This window comes from Zonotrichia albicollis, chromosome 18, assembly GCF_047830755.1.
Source record: "Zonotrichia albicollis isolate bZonAlb1 chromosome 18, bZonAlb1.hap1, whole genome shotgun sequence".
NCBI lineage: Eukaryota > Metazoa > Chordata > Aves > Passeriformes > Passerellidae > Zonotrichia > Zonotrichia albicollis.
In genome coordinates this window covers 9,002,507-9,023,993 of record NC_133836.1, presented here as the reverse complement: position 1 = coordinate 9,023,993, position 21,487 = coordinate 9,002,507, and the positions used below count along the sequence as shown (strand labels likewise).

The window sequence follows — 21,487 nt, the reverse complement described above, 5'->3', positions numbered from 1 at the left end:
AGGGAGTGAGCCACAAAGATCACCTGTGAGACACTTGGAGTCTGCAGAAACTCCTCCATCCCCTTTTGCCAGCCAGCACTGCTGTAACAGGGGCTGTCCCTGCAGCCTGGGGTGGCACAGCTGGCTCCAGCCACCCCACACATCCCAGGATGGTACAGCTGGATCCCTCCCCCTTGTCCCAGGATGGCACAGCTGGCTCCAATCCCCACCCCTCCACATCCTGGGATGTCACAGCTGTTCATTAAATGGCATTTTTGGCACTTCTATATTTGGGAATGACTCTGCTAATCCCTGAGTGTCTCGCTCTGAACAGACCTCCTGGGGTGCAACAGTCCCTGCACCCAGCAGTTACACTTAGCACAGAATCCACAATTAGCACAGAATCTCAGAGTATCCTGAGCTGGGAGGGACCCACAAGGATCATGGAGTCCATCCAGCTCCTGTGGGCCGGAGATTCTGCAGCTGCTCTGGGAGGCCTGAGGCCGTGGCTCTGGTCCCTCAGCCACCATGGCCCTGTCCCATCCCTGTGCAGGGAGAGGGGCCAGGCCTGACCTGCCCCTGACAGCTCGGTTGGAGACTCACCTGCTGCACATGGAGAAGTTCATCCATCGCTGATGGACCCCGGGTTTGGATTTGCCCATGGAAAGCAGCCACTGCTCCTGTGGCACTGGATTATCCCAGGCTGCTCCCACCCACCCCTCTGGCAGGATTGTCCATCCTTGGCATCACTGACATCCCTGTCCCCTCACAACAGCCATGGTTTGGAACATTTCATTCCAGTTCCAGTCACAGCCCTGGATCTGCACCTTGCAATTCCTTCCCTGGGAATGCCAGAACTCAAAGCTCAGTACAAGAATAAAACTGCACCAACAGTTTCAGTAATTCAATAATTTATTCATCTAAAAAAGTGTGTAAAAGTATATAGCTCTCATCCACAAGGTATATATGAATGACATTTAAAATGGAGGTCTTTTATTATTATTGTTTCTTTTTATCAAAGTCTTTTTTAGTGTATTGTACCAGCGATATACTGTAGATTTAAAATGAACTTCACATTTTTTTTTGTTTTCTTTCAAATTGTCGGCTATATATAAAAGAAGCTCACTGCAAAATGCTCAGAGGAAAAAAAAAAGAAAACAAAAAGAAATTCAGAACTCCCCAGAAATGTACAGCTTTTACATTTAAAAAAGGTTCTGAAATATACATACAAGCATGCTGGACATTCCCCACCCTCCCGCTCCCTTTAGCTCAAACAACTGTAATAATAATTCTGATTTAGGCATGATTTTCCAAAGTTAGAAATAAAAAAAAAAAATAATAACTTTCTTCACTCTGTAGGAAAGCCAGGGCTTGTACATTTCAGATTAATTCAGTAAAAAACTCACAAGTAAAATAATGCATATTTAAGAGAAATATTATACAGAACTTCTCACACTGAAGTACATAAGATTTTTCTTTAAAATCTATTGCCATTCATTTATTTTGCACAAAAACGTATAAATATGTCACCAGCTTCTCTTAACTTAAAAAAATTAAATAAAAGACACCAGATGAAAACTACTCCTTGCTGCCCTTTTTTTAATTTCTAATTTTTGCTTAGAACCAGGTTTGTGGGGAAGAAACACCCCTGGATAAAAACGGCCCATTTAAAAACAATAAGCAAAATAATAATCCAAAGTTCAGATGAATCCTGGGAACAAATAACCCCCAAATGGTAAAAGATTACAAATGTCTACTTTACATTGTTTTCCTCCCCAAGTTAAATTTTTTTATACAAGTTTACAATCTTCATCTTTTTATGCTCTTCAAAAGGCCTTGAGAATTTTCTTTTCTGATTAAGAAAAAATAGTACTGCAATATTTTTAAAGTCAATTTTACACTGTACACATTAGATACAAATGGTTTGATATCAGATTTTTTTAACCTATACATTGCAAAGAGGACACCCACACGGAGGGGTGGAGCAGGGAAGGAAAGAATCCATTTACAGGTTCCTCTCCTGCCTTCACCTTCTCATTACACAAGCAATTCTTTTTTTTTTCTTTTATTATTTTATATAATTTGTTTTAAATGTTACATTATCTCAAGAAAAATACTTTTTAAAATCATAGAATTTCATTTTTTTTAACCAGAACATGAAAGTCTTTTGGAAGAACTCTAAACTTGGTAGTTTTTCTTCACAGCCAGGGGAGGGGTCACCCAGCCTGATCCAAGTGCCTGACCCTGGCCCCCTCCTGCTGCCCAGTGCACCCCCAGAAATGAGGGAATGGGGCTGGAATAGGAACCCCTGGGAGCCTGGAATGAAGGAGTCATAAAAATACTTCAATTAGCCATTAACCTTCCCAATGGCGATCATTTCATTAAACAAAGTAACTTTGCCACCACAGTGGTGTAACTTCAAGTACTAATTTAATGATATAATTTTTAAAAATTATTTCTTTGAAATAATATTCCTATAGTCAGAAAAAATACACCAGATTTGTGACTGATTTAGTGTAAACAAAAACCGTATTTTTGGATATGTACATGGACGAGTCTGCCCAGAATTCAAGGGCGACTTGGCTTTCAGTAAATACTTTTCTAGCATCACTAAATTTACTGGAAATATATTTCAATCATAGCTCTACAATAGAATAATTTGCCACTTTCCACTTGCCCTGAACTGGGCTTTAAAGTATTTTTTTTCCTCCCTACCTCCCTCTCACTCTTCTCCCTTAGGTAGTGTTATCCTTCATTAAACACTGGCCATTCCTTGCTTTAACCAGGCTAAACACAGGGGAGAATTCCTTAAAATACAAGATATCCTTACCAGAACACATTTCCCTTCCCAGACTTCGATTGTTATGAGCTTCTTTTGATTTCCAGGTCAGAAGAGTGAGAGGTCTGTAGATAAATAACCCTACAGTGGAACGGAGCTGGATTTTTAAGGTATTTCTACTGTTCCTGGTCCTTTATAATTTAATCCCTCCCCTCCCCAAACCTAAAAATAAATAAAGTATCTCCAGACCATTCATATCTACATGGACAGGTAACAAATGCATGCATTCATCCCAATCCACTCTGACAGGAACTCCAGGTAGACAGAAAACTCCAATATTTATACGAGACTACAACTGTGTGGTTTTGTGTTTGTGGTTTTTTCTTCCTGCAAAGTCCCAGTTTACGACGATCAAACAACAAAACACCCGAACTGGTCACTACAAGGTGGTTTTTACTCGGAGGGCTGACACTGCTTGTGGGTCTTTATCAGTTCCTAATGCAAAAAGATCCTGTAGTCTTCCTTAAAAAAATAAAATATTAAAAAAAATAATCACGCTGACCAGTAGTTACTGAGCCACCAAACTAACACTGGCTTGAGGTTACTCTGTGTTCACTGTTCTTGGATGTTCCCAGATTTTGGACTGAAGCTGCCAGAGATGTTAATGGGTAGTTTAGTTTTGAACACTGCAGAATTCACATGTGCTTTTGGAGGAACAGAAGCACAGCACAGGACTGGTCTGAAGAGAAGCAAACGGAGCTCTTTGCAGGTCGTGGCACGTTCCCGGGCGGAGGGGAGAAGCAGCCAGAAGAACAAGTGCTTGTGTGTCCTACAGGATGTTCATGATGGCGTTGTAGAGCTGGGTGAGCACCACGAAGTGCACGGGCAGGCAGGAGCTGCGGTCCTGCGTGGCCGGGTTACACGTGAGCCAGGACAGGGCGTTGTACTGCTCCAGCACGAACCTGCACAGGAGGCACACACATCACAGCCTGCTCTGGGGGTGTTAGGGGCTCTCCTGGACCTGCACCCTGACAGGGCTGCCAGTGTGTTGGCAAAGGAGGAACCTCACTGAAAAGCAGGAGGGTTCAGCTTTGCTATGTCTGAACCATTTGCACAAAGGCCCTCCCAAACACACACAGACTCCAGACTCACAGTGGTTCAAATGGCACTGCTGTCCAAGCCTTGGGGATTGAACACCTCTGCCTCTCTGTGCACCCTGTGTTTGCTCACACTGTTCCTGTGATCCTCTATCTAATTGCAATCTCTCATCTTGGAACTTGTGTCTGTTGCATCTCTTCCTTTCTCTGTCCAATGCATTCTCATTTTACTCAATACCTGGGACACCTGTGAGAGCTCAGTCCTCCAACAGGATGCAAATTAATATCTTCTAGAATAGTACACCCCCAATTTCCTTAGATAGGACATTCTTGTTCCCTGCTGATGTTTGTTTGTTCACTCGGGTGTCCCTCACTGTGTGCTCTCACCACACAGATCTGTGTCCAGTCCCCAAAGGTGGACAGGCCCTACACCATCCTGAACAATAAAACACACACCCTACCTGCATTCAGGAACAGTGTCTCCTTTATACCCCAATCCCTGCACAGTAGCATCAGGGAGTGCTTTTATCTCCTCCTACAAATCCATTGGGTTTGGTAAGATAATGGAATGGCACAGCTCAGATTAGATGCCAGGGGAACAGAGCAGTCTGGGTGGGGGGAAAACCATGATGTCCCCCTGGCAAGGTTGAGCTGTTCTGAGTTTGCTTGGCATCACTGTGCACAGCAGAGGGAAACCCACAGAATTCCCCCTCAAAGTCCTGCTCTGGCATCTTGGAGGAGGAAATGCCCCAAGACACATAGGGCATGGCAGGGCTAAAACGTGCAGATAAGTAATTGTGATAGGTTGGAAAGGTTACTCTGAAACCACTGAGCTCAGTCCCCTAATGTTTAGAGCAGAAATGAAAACCTAAAAGGTGTTACCTCAAGACATCTGATGTAGTCTTAGAGTCGAGGGGGTGAGGAACTCGCTGAGAATTTCTGGCAGGTAGAAGCTCATCTGTCTGCGCTACAGAGATGTGGTGATGGAGAGAGGCCTGTGCAGAGGGAAAGAGCAAAAATTAACTTCTCATACAGCAGGTACTGCTGAAGATTCCCAAGAAACATCCATTGTGAATCACTTCAGGACAGCGTGGGAAGTTGGCAGTTCTGTGGTGAACCCCCCATGACCACGTGTATTTCCAAATTAATGGTAACAATTTTGAATAAACAGACTGGAGTTCTGCAGTTCTGGAGTGAGAGGTCTCAGGTTCACTCTGACACCACAGACTCCAACTTAGGCTTTTACAGTCATGGAAACAGCAATGGAAAATGAGTGCTCCATGTGGAGTATGACAGACCTTCAGGAAGAGGGGACACTGGTTCTGTGCCTGAGGACAGGAGGACCAGAACCACTGCGGGAGGTTCTCCGCTTTGGCAGTCGACACAAAGTAGCCCAGAGCCAGGGGCTGCTGCTTCAGCTCCTCGGGGGCTTCTCTGGAGAGGAGACGTTCACCTTGGCTCTGCAAGACAGGGAAAAGGCAGCTCTGGGGTGCTGTCAATGCAGCCCACTCCTGGAACGGTGACTTCATTTGCTAATTACTGTCCTGTGACAAATGAGCCCTCCTTTAGTCAGTCAGGAATCTCAGTCAAAGTTGGGTTCTCCAGGCTTATGTTTCAGAAACACTGTAGATTCCTAAACAGCTGGGAGAGCAATTCACTTCATCCATAAATGTCAATAGGTTAAGAAAAAAAAGGCAAAGATTCCACAGCACAGAAAGCAGCTCAATTACAAATCCCTCCCTGCCAATCCCTTCCAGTGGGTCTGCACAGGAATCTAAGGCAGGAAAAAAGCCTGGAGCAGGGGCACAGGGAGCCCAGCACACGGGGCTGGTGCCCAGCCATCAATTATTGCCCTGACCCCAGGCCCACGGGGGGATGATCACACACTGCTGCTCTGCTAAAGCCAAACATTACACTGCAATTACCAGGCCTGGCTTAATGGTTAATGGGAATTACTCGGGTTCAGCTGGAAGGGGCTTGTCCAGGGCCCTGGGCTCAGGCCATGAACCTCCCAGGGCTGCTCCCTATGGATGCAGCTCCACTGAAGGCAAGCTCTGCATAGCAGTGGGCCAGAATGGATTGCTGAGGGAACTGGGGAGGGAGAAAGTGAGGAGTTTTGATTTATGGCTGCAGGGTTTGGCAGCAGAATTTAGAAGTTTTCATTTGCCCACACACCAGTCTGGAATAACTGGGACAGCAATGTGCTGTTATCAAGCCTTTGATGGGAGAGTTACACAATCCACACAAGGTGGTTGTGGACTGAGCTCACAAAATACAGGATTAGTATTTCTGTGGCTGAGGCAGGAGGCATTTCTCCCTCACTGACTGTATTAAAGCTGAAGTGAGGCGTTTTGGCAGAGTTTGCAAGGGAAACTTGCAAACTTCTTTCTACTTCCAGGGGTGAAACTACCACCATTTAGTCAGTTGTGTTCAGGAGTTAGAATTCTGATCTGAAGATGTCTCACTGATGTGTCAAAAATGATATAAAAGTTACCCTGTTTCTCTCATGAAATACTCTATTATTTAGTAAAGAAGTAATATGCTACTACTTCCAAGTTAATACTTCTAGAACAAAACTTCACAGAAACTTGCAAATCACAGAACTTCAACCTAATTGCAATGGAAACCATTTTAAGAGATCAGCTCAGTCTTATGTGATTAAATGTAGGAGTGAAAGAGTTCCCTCAAACCTGATCCAAGCTAAGCCAATTCAAAAAAAACCCCATGAATTACTGAAAATAATTTGCATTTTAAGTAATCACTGATGTTGGAACTGACTTTATAAAAGCCACTTCAAACAAAAATAACTCCCAAACGCTGTGTGCTCTGGGCTAAATATTCCTAAGAAAACAACATCTGCATAACCATCCAGCACCTGCGGAGTTTCCATGGGCAGAGTTTCATCACTGGGAGAATTCTCTCCCTCCTGCCTCCCCTGAAATGCATGGGAACAGGGCTGTCACAGCTTCCCTTCTCTCCAAGACTTGTCACTTCATGCCAGAGACATTCCAGAGGATTTTCCAGGAGGGAATGGATGAGTACAGATTAAATCTATGCAGGGTCATCAGCTATGGCTGTGCCACACCAAAATAAAGCTGCTCTCCTACTGCTCTCTCCCCCTCAATCATCAACCAGCAATTAACTTGGAGGGTGCAAACAGCCATGGCAGAGACACCTCCAGCAGTATTTAACCTTCAATTGTAAAGTAAGTTTTGCTTGCTGTTGAGCTAATTATGTGTCAGGATCTAAAGGAAAAAGATTTTGTTGGAGGATTTGGGTCTTTCTTTGTATTTTATTTTAAGTGCTGTTCCCTGTGGTGCTGTAGTCTTACCCTGCTGTGATGGTAGTGAGATCCCACTCCAGTGCCAGATGGTGATCCAGGGGAAGGAACTGGGGAGGAATTTGGTGAAGAGTGAAGATTCCCTGTTATCAAAATTCTAATGTCATTGTCCATGTCATCTGGGAATGGGAGGTCAAACATGTCATCTGAAAAGGAAAAGAAAGGAAAATAATTTCCAATGTGCTATACTCTTTTCTCCAAGAAATTTTTATAATTTATTACCTTTCCCTTTAATTTATTGACTTTCCCTTTTTTCTTTTACATACTCCCAAGATAGATGAAAGCAGAGATAAAAAATTTAATGTTTAATCCCCCTTAGAACCTTTGACTGCAACCACACAGACATAAAAGGGAGAGCTGGCAGGCAGCTATTGGGATAATGAGTTTTAGCAGTGGCCACAGAGCGAACAGAATTCCCATTGTAGCACCTCCATAAAATCCAGACTGAATTTTGTAACAGAATAACTGACACCTCTGTGCAGTTGGTCACAGAGACCCCTAAACACTAAACCCCTAAAACTTGGAATCATCACACACAGCTCCAGGTGCTGCTCCTCAGGCTCCCAGAGCTGCACACCAGCTCCAACCTCTGGGAACAGCCCCGGCAGCTCCCGGGAAACTGCCCCTGGAATCTGTGAGGACAGCAAGGCCTTCCTCACAGCAAGGGACTCGTGATTCTTTCAGACTCTGCACCAGGATCCCCAACAAAGCAGCCTTCATATCCCACTTTCACCTCAGGAGTTCCACACAGCTCGTTAGTATAATCAGCTGGATTAATTTGGTTTATGTTAATATAGGGGGAGGGCTAAAGATACAGGGAAGATGTGTTTGCTTTATGCATTCTATTACTCATCATCTGCACACAGGTTACAATACTCTGAGTAAGTTATGGGAGAGAAGGATATGGCACCATCAACACAGCCAAAGATTACAGCACCACAATATGGTTTACAGGGTTTTTCTTATCCAGATTTCTCAGCAGGTGAAGAAACCCAAGTGTATGCTGCCATTTAAAGTACATTTTAGTGGGTAGACACATACAGTGGGAGCTGTCTGAATTAACTGCATTAATTAGAAATGTAACCAAATTTATACTAAAACACAAAGCCCTAAATAGAAGTCATGCATCCTACATATAATAAACAATAAATAACAATTTCTCCTGAAAAAGATTAATTTACTCCATTTAAAATGGAAAAGTATGTATGTACTGAACTAATTTCACCTAAAACCTCAGTATTGAAACAGGCAGGTGGTTGTTTTCCTTCATCTCTCAAAGAGAACCTCTGGATTGCCAGAGCAATGTTATAACTGAAGTTTATTAACTTGTGTCCTACAGCCTCAGTAAACAAACCAGACCTAATATCATGCTCTGCTTGGCCCCTAGAGCAAAAATGAGTTGGCTAATGGCAGCAGGAAGCAGCTTAATCATTAAGTAGAGCAGAGTTAAGAAAATTAAATTTAACACCATTTTGGAAAAGGCCATTCTTGTACCTGACTCTAATTAACATCTGCAGCACCAACGGGCAGGTTAATGCAGGTTAATGTTTGTCATGCTTGGGAGGGATCCCAGCGCCTCCTGGGACAGGGATTGAGAGGGACAACTTCCCTTCAGAGGCCCTGGGACATTCCAGGAGGGACAGATCAAAGCCTTAAAAGCAGTGGCCTGCCTTTGTCTCCAACCCAACTGCCCTCCTCATTAATACAGCCACTGTACGTGTTTGTAGCTACTCTCGGTTTAAATTGCTTTGCACTCATTTAAAGGATTTGGAACAAAGCAGGAAAATGCTTATTTGGATATAAAGCATTAACCAGAGTCTTGCTGACTCAAACTGCAGGTTCAGTGTAAAAGCACTCTGGGGGCATCAGGAAATCTCAGGTTGGGATATTTTCCCTACTCAACCACAAATGCCTCCTTTGTGTCAGCTCTGCACACAACAGGGCATGATGTGAAGCACGATTGGAAATCAGTGGCTGGCCTGAGCAAGTTAAAACAAGACAAAGCACATTCTGGTCTGTTCCACTCAGTGCATTGGCTGGTCCTTGTCCCTTCTGGAATAAACCAGTGTGACTCCAAAATACACTTAGGGAGAGCACAGAGTCTCCCCCTGTAGCTACAGCCCTGCAGGGTTCTCTTGCTGGGGGGGTGTGGGGTCTGTGCAGAACCCCGGCTCCCTCGGGGTTCATTCCTGCCCAGCTCAGCTCTGCTGATGCCCTGGAAAGGCCCCAGGGGATCTCCCCTCACTCACCGTTGGTGGGGCTGAAGCCATCCTCGTTGGGGTAATTTGCAGGTGCCACCTGGATGGTGGCAGAGGTGGGGAACACCAGGATGTGTGTGCAGGAGGCGTCCTGGGGGGTGTTGAGCTGGGACGACTGCAGGTTCAGCGCCGTGCTGCGCCCGAACACCGAGCCCATCGTCACCGCGTCTGTGGGGACAGACACAAGGGCACAGGTGTCACTGCATCACCTCCCAAACACGTGTCCAGGGACACCTCTGCCCATCCCACCTGCTCTGCAAATGCACAGACACAGCTGAAGGGCCTTATCTTCAAAAGATAACATTGCTGCACAAGCTTGACATTAAGATCACCAGCCCCACCTCTCCTGTCATTCTGCTGGCCCTTAATCAAATATTTACTTGTTAAATGAGCAAGTTAAATTGATTTTTCACACACATCTCTGTAGAATTATGAAATACACCCCACTTTGGTCGATATGAACACAAACACAAAAATAAAGCCACACAACAATAAAATTTCTCTCTCCTCCTGCTCTATTCTTCTCAATTACCCACCAACAATTAACTTGGAAGGTGGAAATACTCAATGCAGAGACACATTCTTTGGCAGTATTTAGTCAGCACCTTCAATTTTAACCTAATTTTTGCTTGCTGTTGACCTAATTATGTGTCAGGATCTAAAGGAAAAAAAAATCTGTTGAAGGATTTGGGTCTTTCTTTGTGTTTTACTGTGATACGAAAAAAGCCTCATTTGCCATCTGTTTTCTCACATTACAAAATCTCTGCTTTGAAAATATTCAACACGATAAGTAATTTTCAAGCTCAATTAATTCTGCTCTGTCTTAGTCTTTTCCTTCTAAACTTAAAAAACCCCAGAGTGGTTTGTAAGGATATGTTAAGGATGTGTCACCACATACATTAAAAAGTACATGCTTGGGTAAAACAACAAAGGGAACCTCAGCATTAAATTTCACTTTAACTTAAGCCCATGGACTGCTGCTTGTAAGTGAACTCTCTAAATAACTTCTGCATGTGAGAAGGCAAATGGGCTTATTCTAATTCCCATTTCCACAGGCTCCTACTCATTCCCACTGCACCTCCTCCAGGCTCGAGGCTGTCTGTGACACCACTTCCAGCCCATGGGAACTGGGCTGCCTGAGCCCATGGGCTCCTCAGGGAACAGATCAGCACTTTGGCAGTGGCCTACAGTCACCTTCCCTCAGGAGACTGCTCTCCTCACATAACATCTCTCCATGGTATTTTGGGGAATTCTGCTGGCTCAACCTATTTTCTGCCACATGTAGCCATGATAGTCAAGTTCTTCACAGAAATCCCAAGATTAATGTGCCTAAGTGGGAAATGTGATAAAAGAACAGTTTTTCTGGCATTGCCAGAGTTGGCTAAAACATACCTGGCATCACCACGAATGATCCCTGTGGCTCCATGGCAACGAGGCAGGCACTGAGGATGGAGGGGGAATCTGCTGCAGAGATGCCGCACATGCGGCAAACCTCCTTCAGCTGTTTGCTGATTGTCTGCAGGGAGCACTCCCCGAGCAGGATACTCCAGTCTGCAAGGGAAAACATCACGGGAGCACAGAGCAGATGCAGAGCCAGCACCCACCTGGAAACAGCAAAACTTTCCCAACACTTGGCATTTCCCTAATCCCAAACCCTCCAGGACTGACTCCTGTGCACACGAGGGGCCTGGCCCTGCAAACTAAGTGCTGGAGGAGTTCCTGTGGCACGTTGTTATTCCCTGGCAGTCTGCTGGCTTTCCTTTGTTCAATACATTTTTTCTCAAGACCTTTTTGTTTGCTTAGTGATGTTTAAGTTGAGGAATCACAGCTGAATCCTGTCTCTATGTCTGTGTCAGGATAACTCCATTCACAGCTTTCTCTAACCTCTGATAAGGCCCCCAACATCCCTTGGAAGGACAGTGTGCAAATGCTGCACAACACGAGGGAGTAGCATCAGACCCAGGGCACAAGCAAGGGAAGGTTTATGGAAACCAATACAGGAATTCAGTGCCAGGGCAGGACTGCAGCCAGCTCTCCTGTAATCCATGCTGTCATGGCCCAGGAAATTCCAGTTTGGAGGATCCTGATGATTTCTCTGCCAGGTACTTTACACTCAGATCCACTTGGTCAAGTGGGCATCACTATCAAGACAACAATGGGGACAAAGGGAGAGAAAGGGCTTCAGCAGCTCTGGTGTTGATTATAAACTCCTAGGGAGCCCTGCCTGAGAAGCCTGGATATCTGGCTTCCCATCCATGTTTGCCCTCACTCAACTCTAGCAAAATAAACAACAACAGCCTATCCTGTCTGTGACTGAATTTGGCACACCTTGTTTACCTTTTGCAAGATCATGGTTCTAGGACCAGAGACAGGACTTGGGAAGGTTAAGCCAAATTCACCCCATCTAACGCCACTGTGTGATGGCAGAGTCTCAGCAAGTCTGCAGGTGATGCAAAACTGAGAGGAATGGCAGAGTCCCCACCCCTGGAAGTGTTCAAAAGCTGTGTGGATGTGGCACATGGGGACATGGATCAGTGATGGCTCCAGCAGTACTGTGGGACAGTTGGACTTGATGAGCTGAGAGGGCTTTTCCAACCTAAACAATTCTGTGGTTAGGTGATTATCACCCTCAATTTTGACAGGTTTGTCATCAGGTCAGAGCCACCCTGCCTTGTACCCTGGGTCCCTGTCCCACTGCACACAGCCCTGACAACTGCACACCTTTCAGCTCCCCGTGGCCCAGGCGGCCCAGGCGGCCGATGACGACTCTCCAGGGCAGGGATGTCATCTGGACAATGCCAATGCACCACTCCCAGAGCTTCTGCAGCCCAATCTTCCGGGCAGACAGCTTGCTCCTCCTTGACCTGCAGGGGAAGGAATTAAACACAAGAGTGAGAGGACAATCAAGGACAATATTCAGATTTCTGTTCTCTCTAATTATGTCACAGTTTACCACCTACAGAGTTCTGGGCAGTCCCTAACTTACCTTTTACTACTACTAACAACAAAAACTATGTGTCTGCTTTCAACACTGTTACTGCAGTGCCATCAAACTGCTGAACAACACACCAGGTGTTCCCCAAGGTAAGAATTCTAAGCAAAAATATTTTAAAACAAATTGGCAAACAAGTGTAACTCAGTCACTTTCCCCTGTGCAGATCTGAAAATCTGTAAGCGCCAACTGAAATGTTCTCACTGTAACACCAGCATGATCTCCTGAGCAGGAAAGGGGATGGAAGGGATGTGCAAGGAGCTGGTGAGGGATGGCTCCAGCCATGGCAGAAGGCAGGGGCAGGGGGTACCTGCTGGGCAGGTCGATGTTGACAATGCAGGTCTCCAGCAGCTCCCCGTGCAGGTCGGTGCAGGACGCCAGGAGCCAGCGCTGGTCGTGGGACAGGCAGTACCCCACAAAGAGCACGTTGTATTTCTGACTGGCCTCTCCAAACGTCTCTCCCAGCTCTGTCTGCTTGTCTTTGATGGGGGCCAGGATGAAAGGAGGTGAGTACAGCTGGATTGGGCTGGGCCTCTGCAACAGAGTCAGCACAACCATCAGGGGATACATCAGAAAGCACTGAACACAAGGAACACACACACACACTGGCTGCGAGTACAGAGACAGGCAAGTGTGAAACAATGAGTAAATTCAAAGCATTCCTAGTCAGGAGGGAGACTGGGAAAAGGGGGGTTATAGACAATTCACTGCTGCCAGCTAAAGCTGATGTGTTCAAACCTTATCTAAAGATTTCTTTTTATGTACAGGTAACTCAGGATATGAAAGCAGTCTTTGGACCAGTCCCTGACACAGGCAGGAGTTTAAACCCCCTCAGCTGTCAGATCCTCCTGTTCCTTTATCATCTTTAGACCCTTGGCTAGATTTGCTCCAGTGTACCCAGGTTTCTTGTTCTGAGGAGCCCAGAAGGGAGGAGGACAAGCACCTCCCTGGCTGGGCTGCAGCACCTTCCCAAGGCAGCCCAACTGCTGCTCCTTGGGAGCATCCATCAAGTCCAACAGGACCTCCAGGTCATCTTCTGCAGAGCTGCTTCCCACATGGGCACCCCAAACCCATCTTTGCCTTGGAACTCCTCTCTGGAGAACACATAGGAAGGGCCTCACCAACGTTTCATAATTAAAAAACAGTCAGGGTTTTTTCTTAATTCTTCAGCAGAGTTTGGGAGTCTGCAGTGCAGACTGAGAGAAAATTTATAAAATGCAATAAACAGAGATTAATTAAATGCAGTAAGTAAATGCCAATAGGTTTGGCTTTGCAAGTAGGTTTTTAAACCCTCCCAAGTAGCTCTTTATGCCAAGGTAAATGTTTAAGTGTTTTGCTGGTCCATTAGATCTAAATAAAATATTCATAGTTATCTTTCAAAGAATGCAAAACATTCATAGAAAGTAGGATGGATTATTCTTCCTTTGAAATCCCTGAGATTTCAGAATCAGGGCTTTAATATTTAGTTTAAAATAGATAAAAGATAAGCCCATCGAAGAGGGGGATTTCTCCATTACCTCAGGGAATTAATATAACATCTGCAATTAGGCATAGGAACTTATTTCATATATATGCATATAGATGTGAATAGAAATAAAGGTTGGGTTTAAACTCTGGTTGGAGCACTATAGACTGAAACCGCAAAATTACTCAGAATCCCAACTACTTATGTTCATTTTCTCTTCTTTCACAGTTTAACCTTTTACTTTATGAGTCAAAACTAGAAGCTTAAAATGTAGCAAGTTAGCCTAATGTTTTTGTTACTATTTTCTATTCCATATTAGCTTGCCTTTTCCCTTTGTATCATCATTGTCTTCTATATCTTGAAAAAAATCCCCCAACAAGTATTTTCTCTACTCTTTGATATTAGAGGAAAGTGGTTACAGTTCATTAACAGACTTTGATTTTCTTGCCACCAATACCAACCTCAGGGTTTTTGAGGGTCATCTCAATGCTGGCAGCTGGCCCAAAGCCTGTGAGGGACTTGATGTGGATCTGTGTGGGCAGGGGCCTCCTGCACTGGCAGTACACAGAGAACGCCAGAGACTTCAAGTGCTGAATGTAGAAAACCTGTTCATCCTTCATTGTCTGCAGCATGTACTGGCAAGGCACAATCTGTGGAATTCAGACACACAATAAAACAGGGCTGAGAGGCTTCCAGGAGCTGCTCATTAATATCCAACCAGATCCACACAGTTATTAGTCACCAAACACCCAGCACACTTTGGGATGCTCCACGATTTGCATGACAGGTCCCTTGGCAGGAGTGGCTGCAGCAGACAGGGGCTGCATTCTCTGGGACAAAACTGCTTCCATCACAGTGAGAGTGAGTTTTAATCCATAAAACCCAAACACTTGTATTCAAACACCCTGAATTTTTTACAAGTGTTTTTCTGGGCAAAATCTTCACTTGCAGGTGGCCTGAACCACACAGTCCCTGAACGTTGTGTTCAGGCAGGTTTGGCTGCCTGGCTCATGGGCAGGAATTGTTTGCTGTCCTTGTGGGAATTGGCTCTGTGGTGCCATCCTTACACAGGGGTGGAGAGGGCACAATTAAGATTCTGTTACAATGATTTGTGCGGTTGTTTCCCCTTTTCAATTTAGTTCCCAGTGGAAGCTCAGCAGCCTCAGCTGCTGCTCTGTTTCATTTGTTTCAGAAAGTCAAGGGAGCAGCCCACAAGTTTCAACCAGCAAGAACCAGAGCTACAGGGAGATTTGCCTGGGAGATGAGTTTGGGGGTTAAGACCCAACTACACAACAAGAGCAGGAATGAGAAATGGCACAACACTCCTTCAGAAGGAAACAAAGCATGACAAAATCCCAGTTTTCAGATCAAACCTATTTTAAAATTAGAATTAAATCCCTGTAACCTCACTGTTTTTATCTACTGTTTTTATTGTACAAGTCCTACTTGTGGTTCCTTTTACGGTGAGATTTTTGGAGCAGAAGCTGTCAATATAAAACATTTACATTGTTGCCAGCACTACAAGACCCAAACAGATTATTTTCAACAAATATTTTCAGTAGTAATAAAACTTAAGTGTCACAAAACTTTAACTACTTTATGGTTCTTGCTTGAACCTTCAGAACCTTGGCAGCACATTTTGCTTACTAAATGTGCCTGTGTGTTTTTAAAAGCCAGCTTTACCCAAGGATTTCAGGAGCTGGGCTTTCCCCTCTGTACAGGAACGGTAATAAAGCTGCAAACATTTGGGTTTGATTTATTTTGAAGTAACTGCATGTTGTGTGTGCTGTGGTACAGCTGTGAGGATACAGTGGTGGAACTGGATCATGTTTCCCTTGACTTAGAGAAAATTGCTGTTTTGACTTCAACTGGCAAAATGTATTTTGGGGAACAAACAGTGAATGTGGAAACAAACAGCACTGAGAAAAAGGGTCAGTGTGCCACAGCCTCAGCTCCCATGGCAGTGCAGAGGTTACACAGTTCTTGTGTGCCAGACACTGTGGTGTCAGTGGCTGCTTTGGTTTTAGTCTCTCCAGGTCTGGATCAATCAGTTGCCTGCAGCCTAACAAGATGAAGTTGTGGATCTGATTTTCATCTCATTCTCAAGCCTAAAATATTTTGGTGACAGTTTTCTCCATCCTTTCAGGGGACAATGAGGTCAAAACTATCAAAAACAACAGTTTTCCATGGCCAGCTTGAGACACCACAAGAACTTCCAATTTTATTTTTTTTTAACTAATTTGAAATACCTTTAAACCAAGGTGAGCAAATGTGGATAAGGTGCACAGAAATCCTTCCCACACTGTTCCTGCCTGTGGCCTCTGGGCTCCCAATCCCCCCACATTTATTGAGGCTCAGCCTCTGTGACAGGAGGCCTGGCAAAATGCAGCCAGCCTGGGCAAGAGGCCAAGAGCTGCCTCTGGCTGCACAAATTAAATTCTTCAGCAATTCCATAGTAAGTAACTGTTTTTATATGCCAAGTTACATGGTAAATTATTTTTAAGAAGCAGATAATAACAATACAATAGTTATATTATACATTAAATGTCTGGTTTCACGTACTTCTTTTGAATTAAATAGTATAAATCAAGGGAATATAAACAGCAAACAACTCAACATGTGAAGTAATCAAAGGAGTAACTGGCCAGTTTTGGCAATGGCAACTCAAGTTACAACTTAAATAATTGAAACCCCTCTCCAGGAAGCATCGAGCAGCCAGGATTGCTGAGACCACAGGACAGAGTTGATGCAGGGATACTGTGGCTGCTCTAATTAATTTCCTCATCAAAACAAACACAAGGGGGTTGTTTTAATGTACAGCCTTGCACTGTCAACAAAATAATTTGTAAATGCCACCTACATGTCATGCATTATCTCTCATTTATCTCTTTCAGCACAGTGTCCATATCATGGGTGTGCTGTGACACAGACTCAGCGTGAAGATACAGAGGAAGGCAGAATTACCTGGAGAATGAAAGAATTCCTCATATTCTCAGGCAAGTTGTCCAACATTTCTGTGTAGCATCTCATGAGGCTCAGGAGCCAGAAGTTGGTGGAGGCAGACTCCTCGTCGGCAGTGTAGGTGAAGGGGTCCACCATGTAGATGACCACAGCAGGGGGGTAGGCGTTGCTGTCGGCAGCGTCCGGCTCCGTGGGGATCCCGATCCGCTCCCGCTCCGACGTGCTGGGGACAGAGCCACACGTCAGTACTGCTTGTGTGGGGCCAGGCTGGGCCAGGGGGAAGGAAAGCACGAGCAATTCTGACATCCAGAAGCAAAACTCAAACCCGTGAGGACAGGCATTGAGATGAGTTGTGCTCACAGCAGCTCCTAACCCAAAATACCTGGGGTTAATCAGGCACTAAAGGTACCCTACAGTCTAACAGCATCTCACTGAATTAAATCAGACCACATTATACCTGAAGAATATGGAAAAGTTGTCTCTTTAGCTGTGTGTCTGGGTTTTGGTGCAGTTCAGAGTTTGCTTTTGGGAGAGGTGGAAGTGGATAAGTAGGAGTTTAGAAGTATCAAAGCAATTCATGGAGCCTGGGGTCGTGCTCAGGTCCAGGGAAGGCTCCACTGGCAACAGAACGAGCATTTGAGAATTTCTTACTTGGTAAAATGCTCCTCCCATGCCTCAGCCAGGAGAGTGAGGCTCAACATCTGTAAGTGATCAAAGCAGCTCAGCCTCTGTCAGAAGCCCCTGCAGCTGCTCAAAGGGTGTTTTGCACAGATCAGGCAACAGATGTCTCAAGGACAAGCCCAGCTACAGCAGGATGTGGGCATTTCCCTCTCTGTAATACACACCAGGACCATCAGCAATGTGCATTATTATAAGAGTAATGAAAAACATGCTGCCTCAGGAAGTTACTTACATACAATGCTAAAAAAACCTTTTCTTAATTTTTATGTGATGGATGGCTATTCATAATGAAGTCTTTAAAAAAGTTGTGCTGCCCAAATGTATTTTAAAGTAACAGGGCTACAGTTGTATCTCCTGACCTTACAGTGTGCCTGCTTGCAAAACAACACCTGCAATGCAAAAAAATTAGGAAAAAAATAAATCCATGGCTTGCATTTTGCATCTGTTAATGTTGCATGTGTGATGGAGCAAGAGGCTCTCAGCTCCATGGGGTACCTGCAAGTGCCAAGCCACAGGTGGAGCACACCCCATGTGCTCCTGATGCTGCAAGGACAGGGCAGGTGGAGGGTCCTAAGGCAGCTCCACATCCATGCAGCTCAGTCAGGCTGGGATTCTTGTGATGGAAAAGGGGAGGGTGTTTTTTCCAGCTTCCCTTTGTCAGTGACTGCTTCACACAGGAACAGGCCCTGCTCTGCTCCACCTGCTCAGCTGCGCTGCACCTGTCAGAGGGGCCTCTCCTTTGAAGGGTTTCCCTCAGGCTTAGAGGCTGTGTGAGCACAGGACAGGGGATTAGTGAGCAGCACTGTGGGCCCTGTGAGCGCTTACCCCTCCTGTCCCTCTTGCTGCTGCTGTGGCAGGTTGGGGCCCGGCTCGGTGTCCGCCCCGGGGCCCGCGCTGCCCTGCGAGCGCTCGGCGGAGCCTCCGGCGGCGCTGCTGCTCTGCCCCGAGCCGGCATTGCCGCTGAAGCCCGGCGTGGAAGAGGCGCCCATCTGGCTGGCGCCGGGCGTGGCAGAGGACGCTGACAGCTGTGGCACCGAGGAGCCCGAGGAGGACGCGCTGCCCGCCGGAAGGCTCGTGGTGCCCGCGCTGGGCGTGGAGCTGAAGGAGCTGCCGGTGGCAGGAGCCCCAGCGGCGGCCGAGAGACACGAGGAGGAGCTGGAGGGAGCGGGCCCCGAGCTCCCGGGAGCTGCCTGAGGCTGACTCGGAGCCGGCGTTTGGTACTTGGGGGGCAGCAGAAGGCTGCTGTCCAGCTGCAGGGTGGCCAAGTAAGGTGCTGGAATGGCATGGAAAGAGGAATTAGTGACAGTCAGATCAAAGGAACCTGCATCAGCCTGCAAATTGGATGACGTTCCCTGCACTTTCACAACATTCTAAGTGTACACAAATGCTGAGAGAACTGAATCTCCATGACCAATGTTTGCTTTGGAATCCATTTCTCAGGGTGTCAGTTCGAAGTGATACGAATCAATTGTCTTTAAAACCAGGACTGACTCTGCAGAGCTTTGTGACTTTAAGCTGGTACTGACACCTTCTGCTCTCTGGCCAAACTGTGTAAATACAAATACAAAGCCTTGTAATATCTTTTAAATTTTGAAACAGACCATAATCTGCACCTTTAGCAAACCCCCAGTGGTGTGCAATGCCCCTGGCAGTGCCCAGAGCCGTGGGTGTCACTCACCGAGGTGATGGCGGCAGACCTGCGCGTAGAGCTTGAGCCTGGAATGATTGTCACAGTCCTCGGAGCCCCAGGGCTGGCTGAACCACTCGCTCACCAGCTCGTCCGTCAGCTTCTGCGCCACGCTCTTGCCCACCCGCATGATCCCGTCCCGCAGCACTTTGCAGATGGGCTTGTGCTGCCCCAGTCTGCACATCTGCCAGGGGAGGGAAGCACAAATGCCTGTAAGGAAATGCCAGCCACCCCAGGATGTTACAGAGACTGGTTTGGGGCTTAAGCCCCTCATTCTCAACACACAGCTAGGGGCTTCTTAATAAATAGCTAAAAAAAAAAAAGGTTACATTTATCTACTGGCTTGAACTGCACTCACAGCAAAACTAAAGAATCTGACATATTGAGGAGTACATGCTAAAGAAATAAATGCTTTTATCCCCAGCCTAGCAACTGTGAGAAACCAACAGCTTTTTTAATGTGCTCCTTGCTCTTTAGGCTTGGTTGGGCCATCACTGGGAAGCTGCAGCTCTATTAATGCCACTGGGAAGAGCAGACAGCAACAAACACTCCAAAATGCCCAGAGAATCCCAGTGTCACTCAGACAGCATTTGTGGACTCTAAAAGTGCAGAAAGCCCTCAAAATGAAAAAAACCAAACCCTTTTTCTAATAGTTGTTACTTTAAAGCCCATAGATTTCTCCCAGCAGGCATGCACTGGAACAGCAATGACACTTAAGAAGCAATAATTCAGTGTGGTCCCTCTTTCCAACCTCGTATACAGCACTCAAGTCCCTGAAGAAAGTTTTGGCTCCGTCGAGCAAGGCCTCATTTTCCGGACACACCACGATGTAGGCGACATCCCGGTGGCCCCCGTAGGGGTCCAGCAGGAGCCTCTCCCAGAAGGGCAGGGAGAAGGGAGAGATTGTCAGGAAGTCCTTGTCATAGCCCACCAGCAGCGTTGGGATCGGGAGAGGCTCAGGAGATTCCTCAGAGCCTTCAGAGGAGAAAAAACAAACAAAGAAAAAATGTTAAAATATCTGGTTTAACTGCAATGAGTCTCTGATGGCCCAGGAAGTGGGTTCTTTTACAGGAATACTGGAAATCACTCATCCCTTGCTGTTCTGAGTGTCCTACATGTTTATCATGGAATGGTTATCAAGGGTGTGCCATGCCTGATAAACCACATGCTCCCAGCCTTTCTTCTTGGAAAAGATATTTAATAAAGGAGAGGGAAGATTTATATCATACTTAAGGAATGTCATATAATCAAAGCTGTTGGCCAAAGTAGAGGGAGCTGATCCAAGCACCACTTAAACTTTCCTAGAAAGCTGCAATAAAACATCTCCCAGTGTACTCCAAGCTCATGTACTGCCCTTCCCAAGGCTTCATCTCCTGGTTTTCCTTTGTCATATCTATAACCATAGCCATGGAGTTCCTGTTCAGTCACAAGTAATAACAGGAACACACAAAATGTGACCTTACAGCTCTTCATCCACCTCCACCTGGTTGTGCAAAATTACTGAGGCTTAGAGAAATTCATTCCCAGGTATATAATACTACACAAAGTTATAATTCTAAAAATTGCCTCCTGCCCTTCTCCATAGGATGTGCTCCAAGCACTGCTGTCCCCACAGAGAGGATTATTACCCTGTGTAACAGGGTGTCTCCCAGATACTGCCTCAGTAGAAGAAATATTGCTGAAAATGTCAAGCTAAAATATACCCAGTAGTTCCTGCAGAATATAATTCAACTTTATTAAAAAGTCAGCATCCAGTAAAATTCACTGACTTTCCATCAAAGGTTCTGCTCTGCACTCTATGGGAATTTTGGTGCTATTCTCTGGTAACAATTGGCAAATCCTAACTCTTCAAATTACAAATGCTGGGAAAACTATTAGAAGTGCTGCTGGTGGGGCACAACAGCTTTAGACAGGAACTGGAGCTACCCCCAGTTGTCCCAGCCCTAAGGAAAGGAGCAATATATCAAATACCAATAGAGAGCAAAGTGTGGTGGAGCTGGTAGGAAAAACCTTAAACCAGACTGCACTGGTTAAGCCTGAAATAAACTGCAAGCAAGCAATACAGATAGAAATGTCAGTCGTTATTCTGCAAGCCTACAAACACTAAGTCTGGTTTGTTATTTTGCATTTTACAGAAGTGCCACTAACAGCCAGAAGATACTGAAAGCTTCTCATTAAGGCTACAGGAACCTGCATGGAGAAAGCATTCCCAGTTTTTCAGGATTTGCAGAGCTCACACAGGCTCTGT

The 21,487-nt window shown here is 45.7% G+C and overlaps 1 protein-coding gene across 1 annotated transcript in view; it reads right to left on the bottom strand.

Annotated features, from left to right (window-relative positions):
* Positions 1–1,952: 1,952 nt before the first annotated feature.
* The window catches only part of MED13L (mediator complex subunit 13L), a 166,689-nt gene continuing 147,154 nt past the window's right edge, over positions 1,953–21,487 (bottom strand). The window contains exons 19-31 of the mRNA XM_074554372.1: positions 19,991–20,214; positions 19,231–19,423; positions 18,378–18,825; positions 16,875–17,094; positions 14,372–14,560; positions 12,756–12,979; positions 12,175–12,317; positions 10,846–11,004; positions 9,445–9,621; positions 7,187–7,341; positions 5,154–5,315; positions 4,738–4,850; positions 1,953–3,720 (exon numbers count right to left, since the gene is read on the bottom strand). Of these exons, the coding sequence (XP_074410473.1) occupies positions 3,588–3,720; positions 4,738–4,850; positions 5,154–5,315; positions 7,187–7,341; positions 9,445–9,621; positions 10,846–11,004; positions 12,175–12,317; positions 12,756–12,979; positions 14,372–14,560; positions 16,875–17,094; positions 18,378–18,825; positions 19,231–19,423; positions 19,991–20,214 (2,540 nt within the window). The 3' untranslated portion in view covers positions 1,953–3,587. The remainder of the gene's footprint in view (positions 3,721–4,737; positions 4,851–5,153; positions 5,316–7,186; positions 7,342–9,444; positions 9,622–10,845; positions 11,005–12,174; positions 12,318–12,755; positions 12,980–14,371; positions 14,561–16,874; positions 17,095–18,377; positions 18,826–19,230; positions 19,424–19,990; positions 20,215–21,487) is intronic.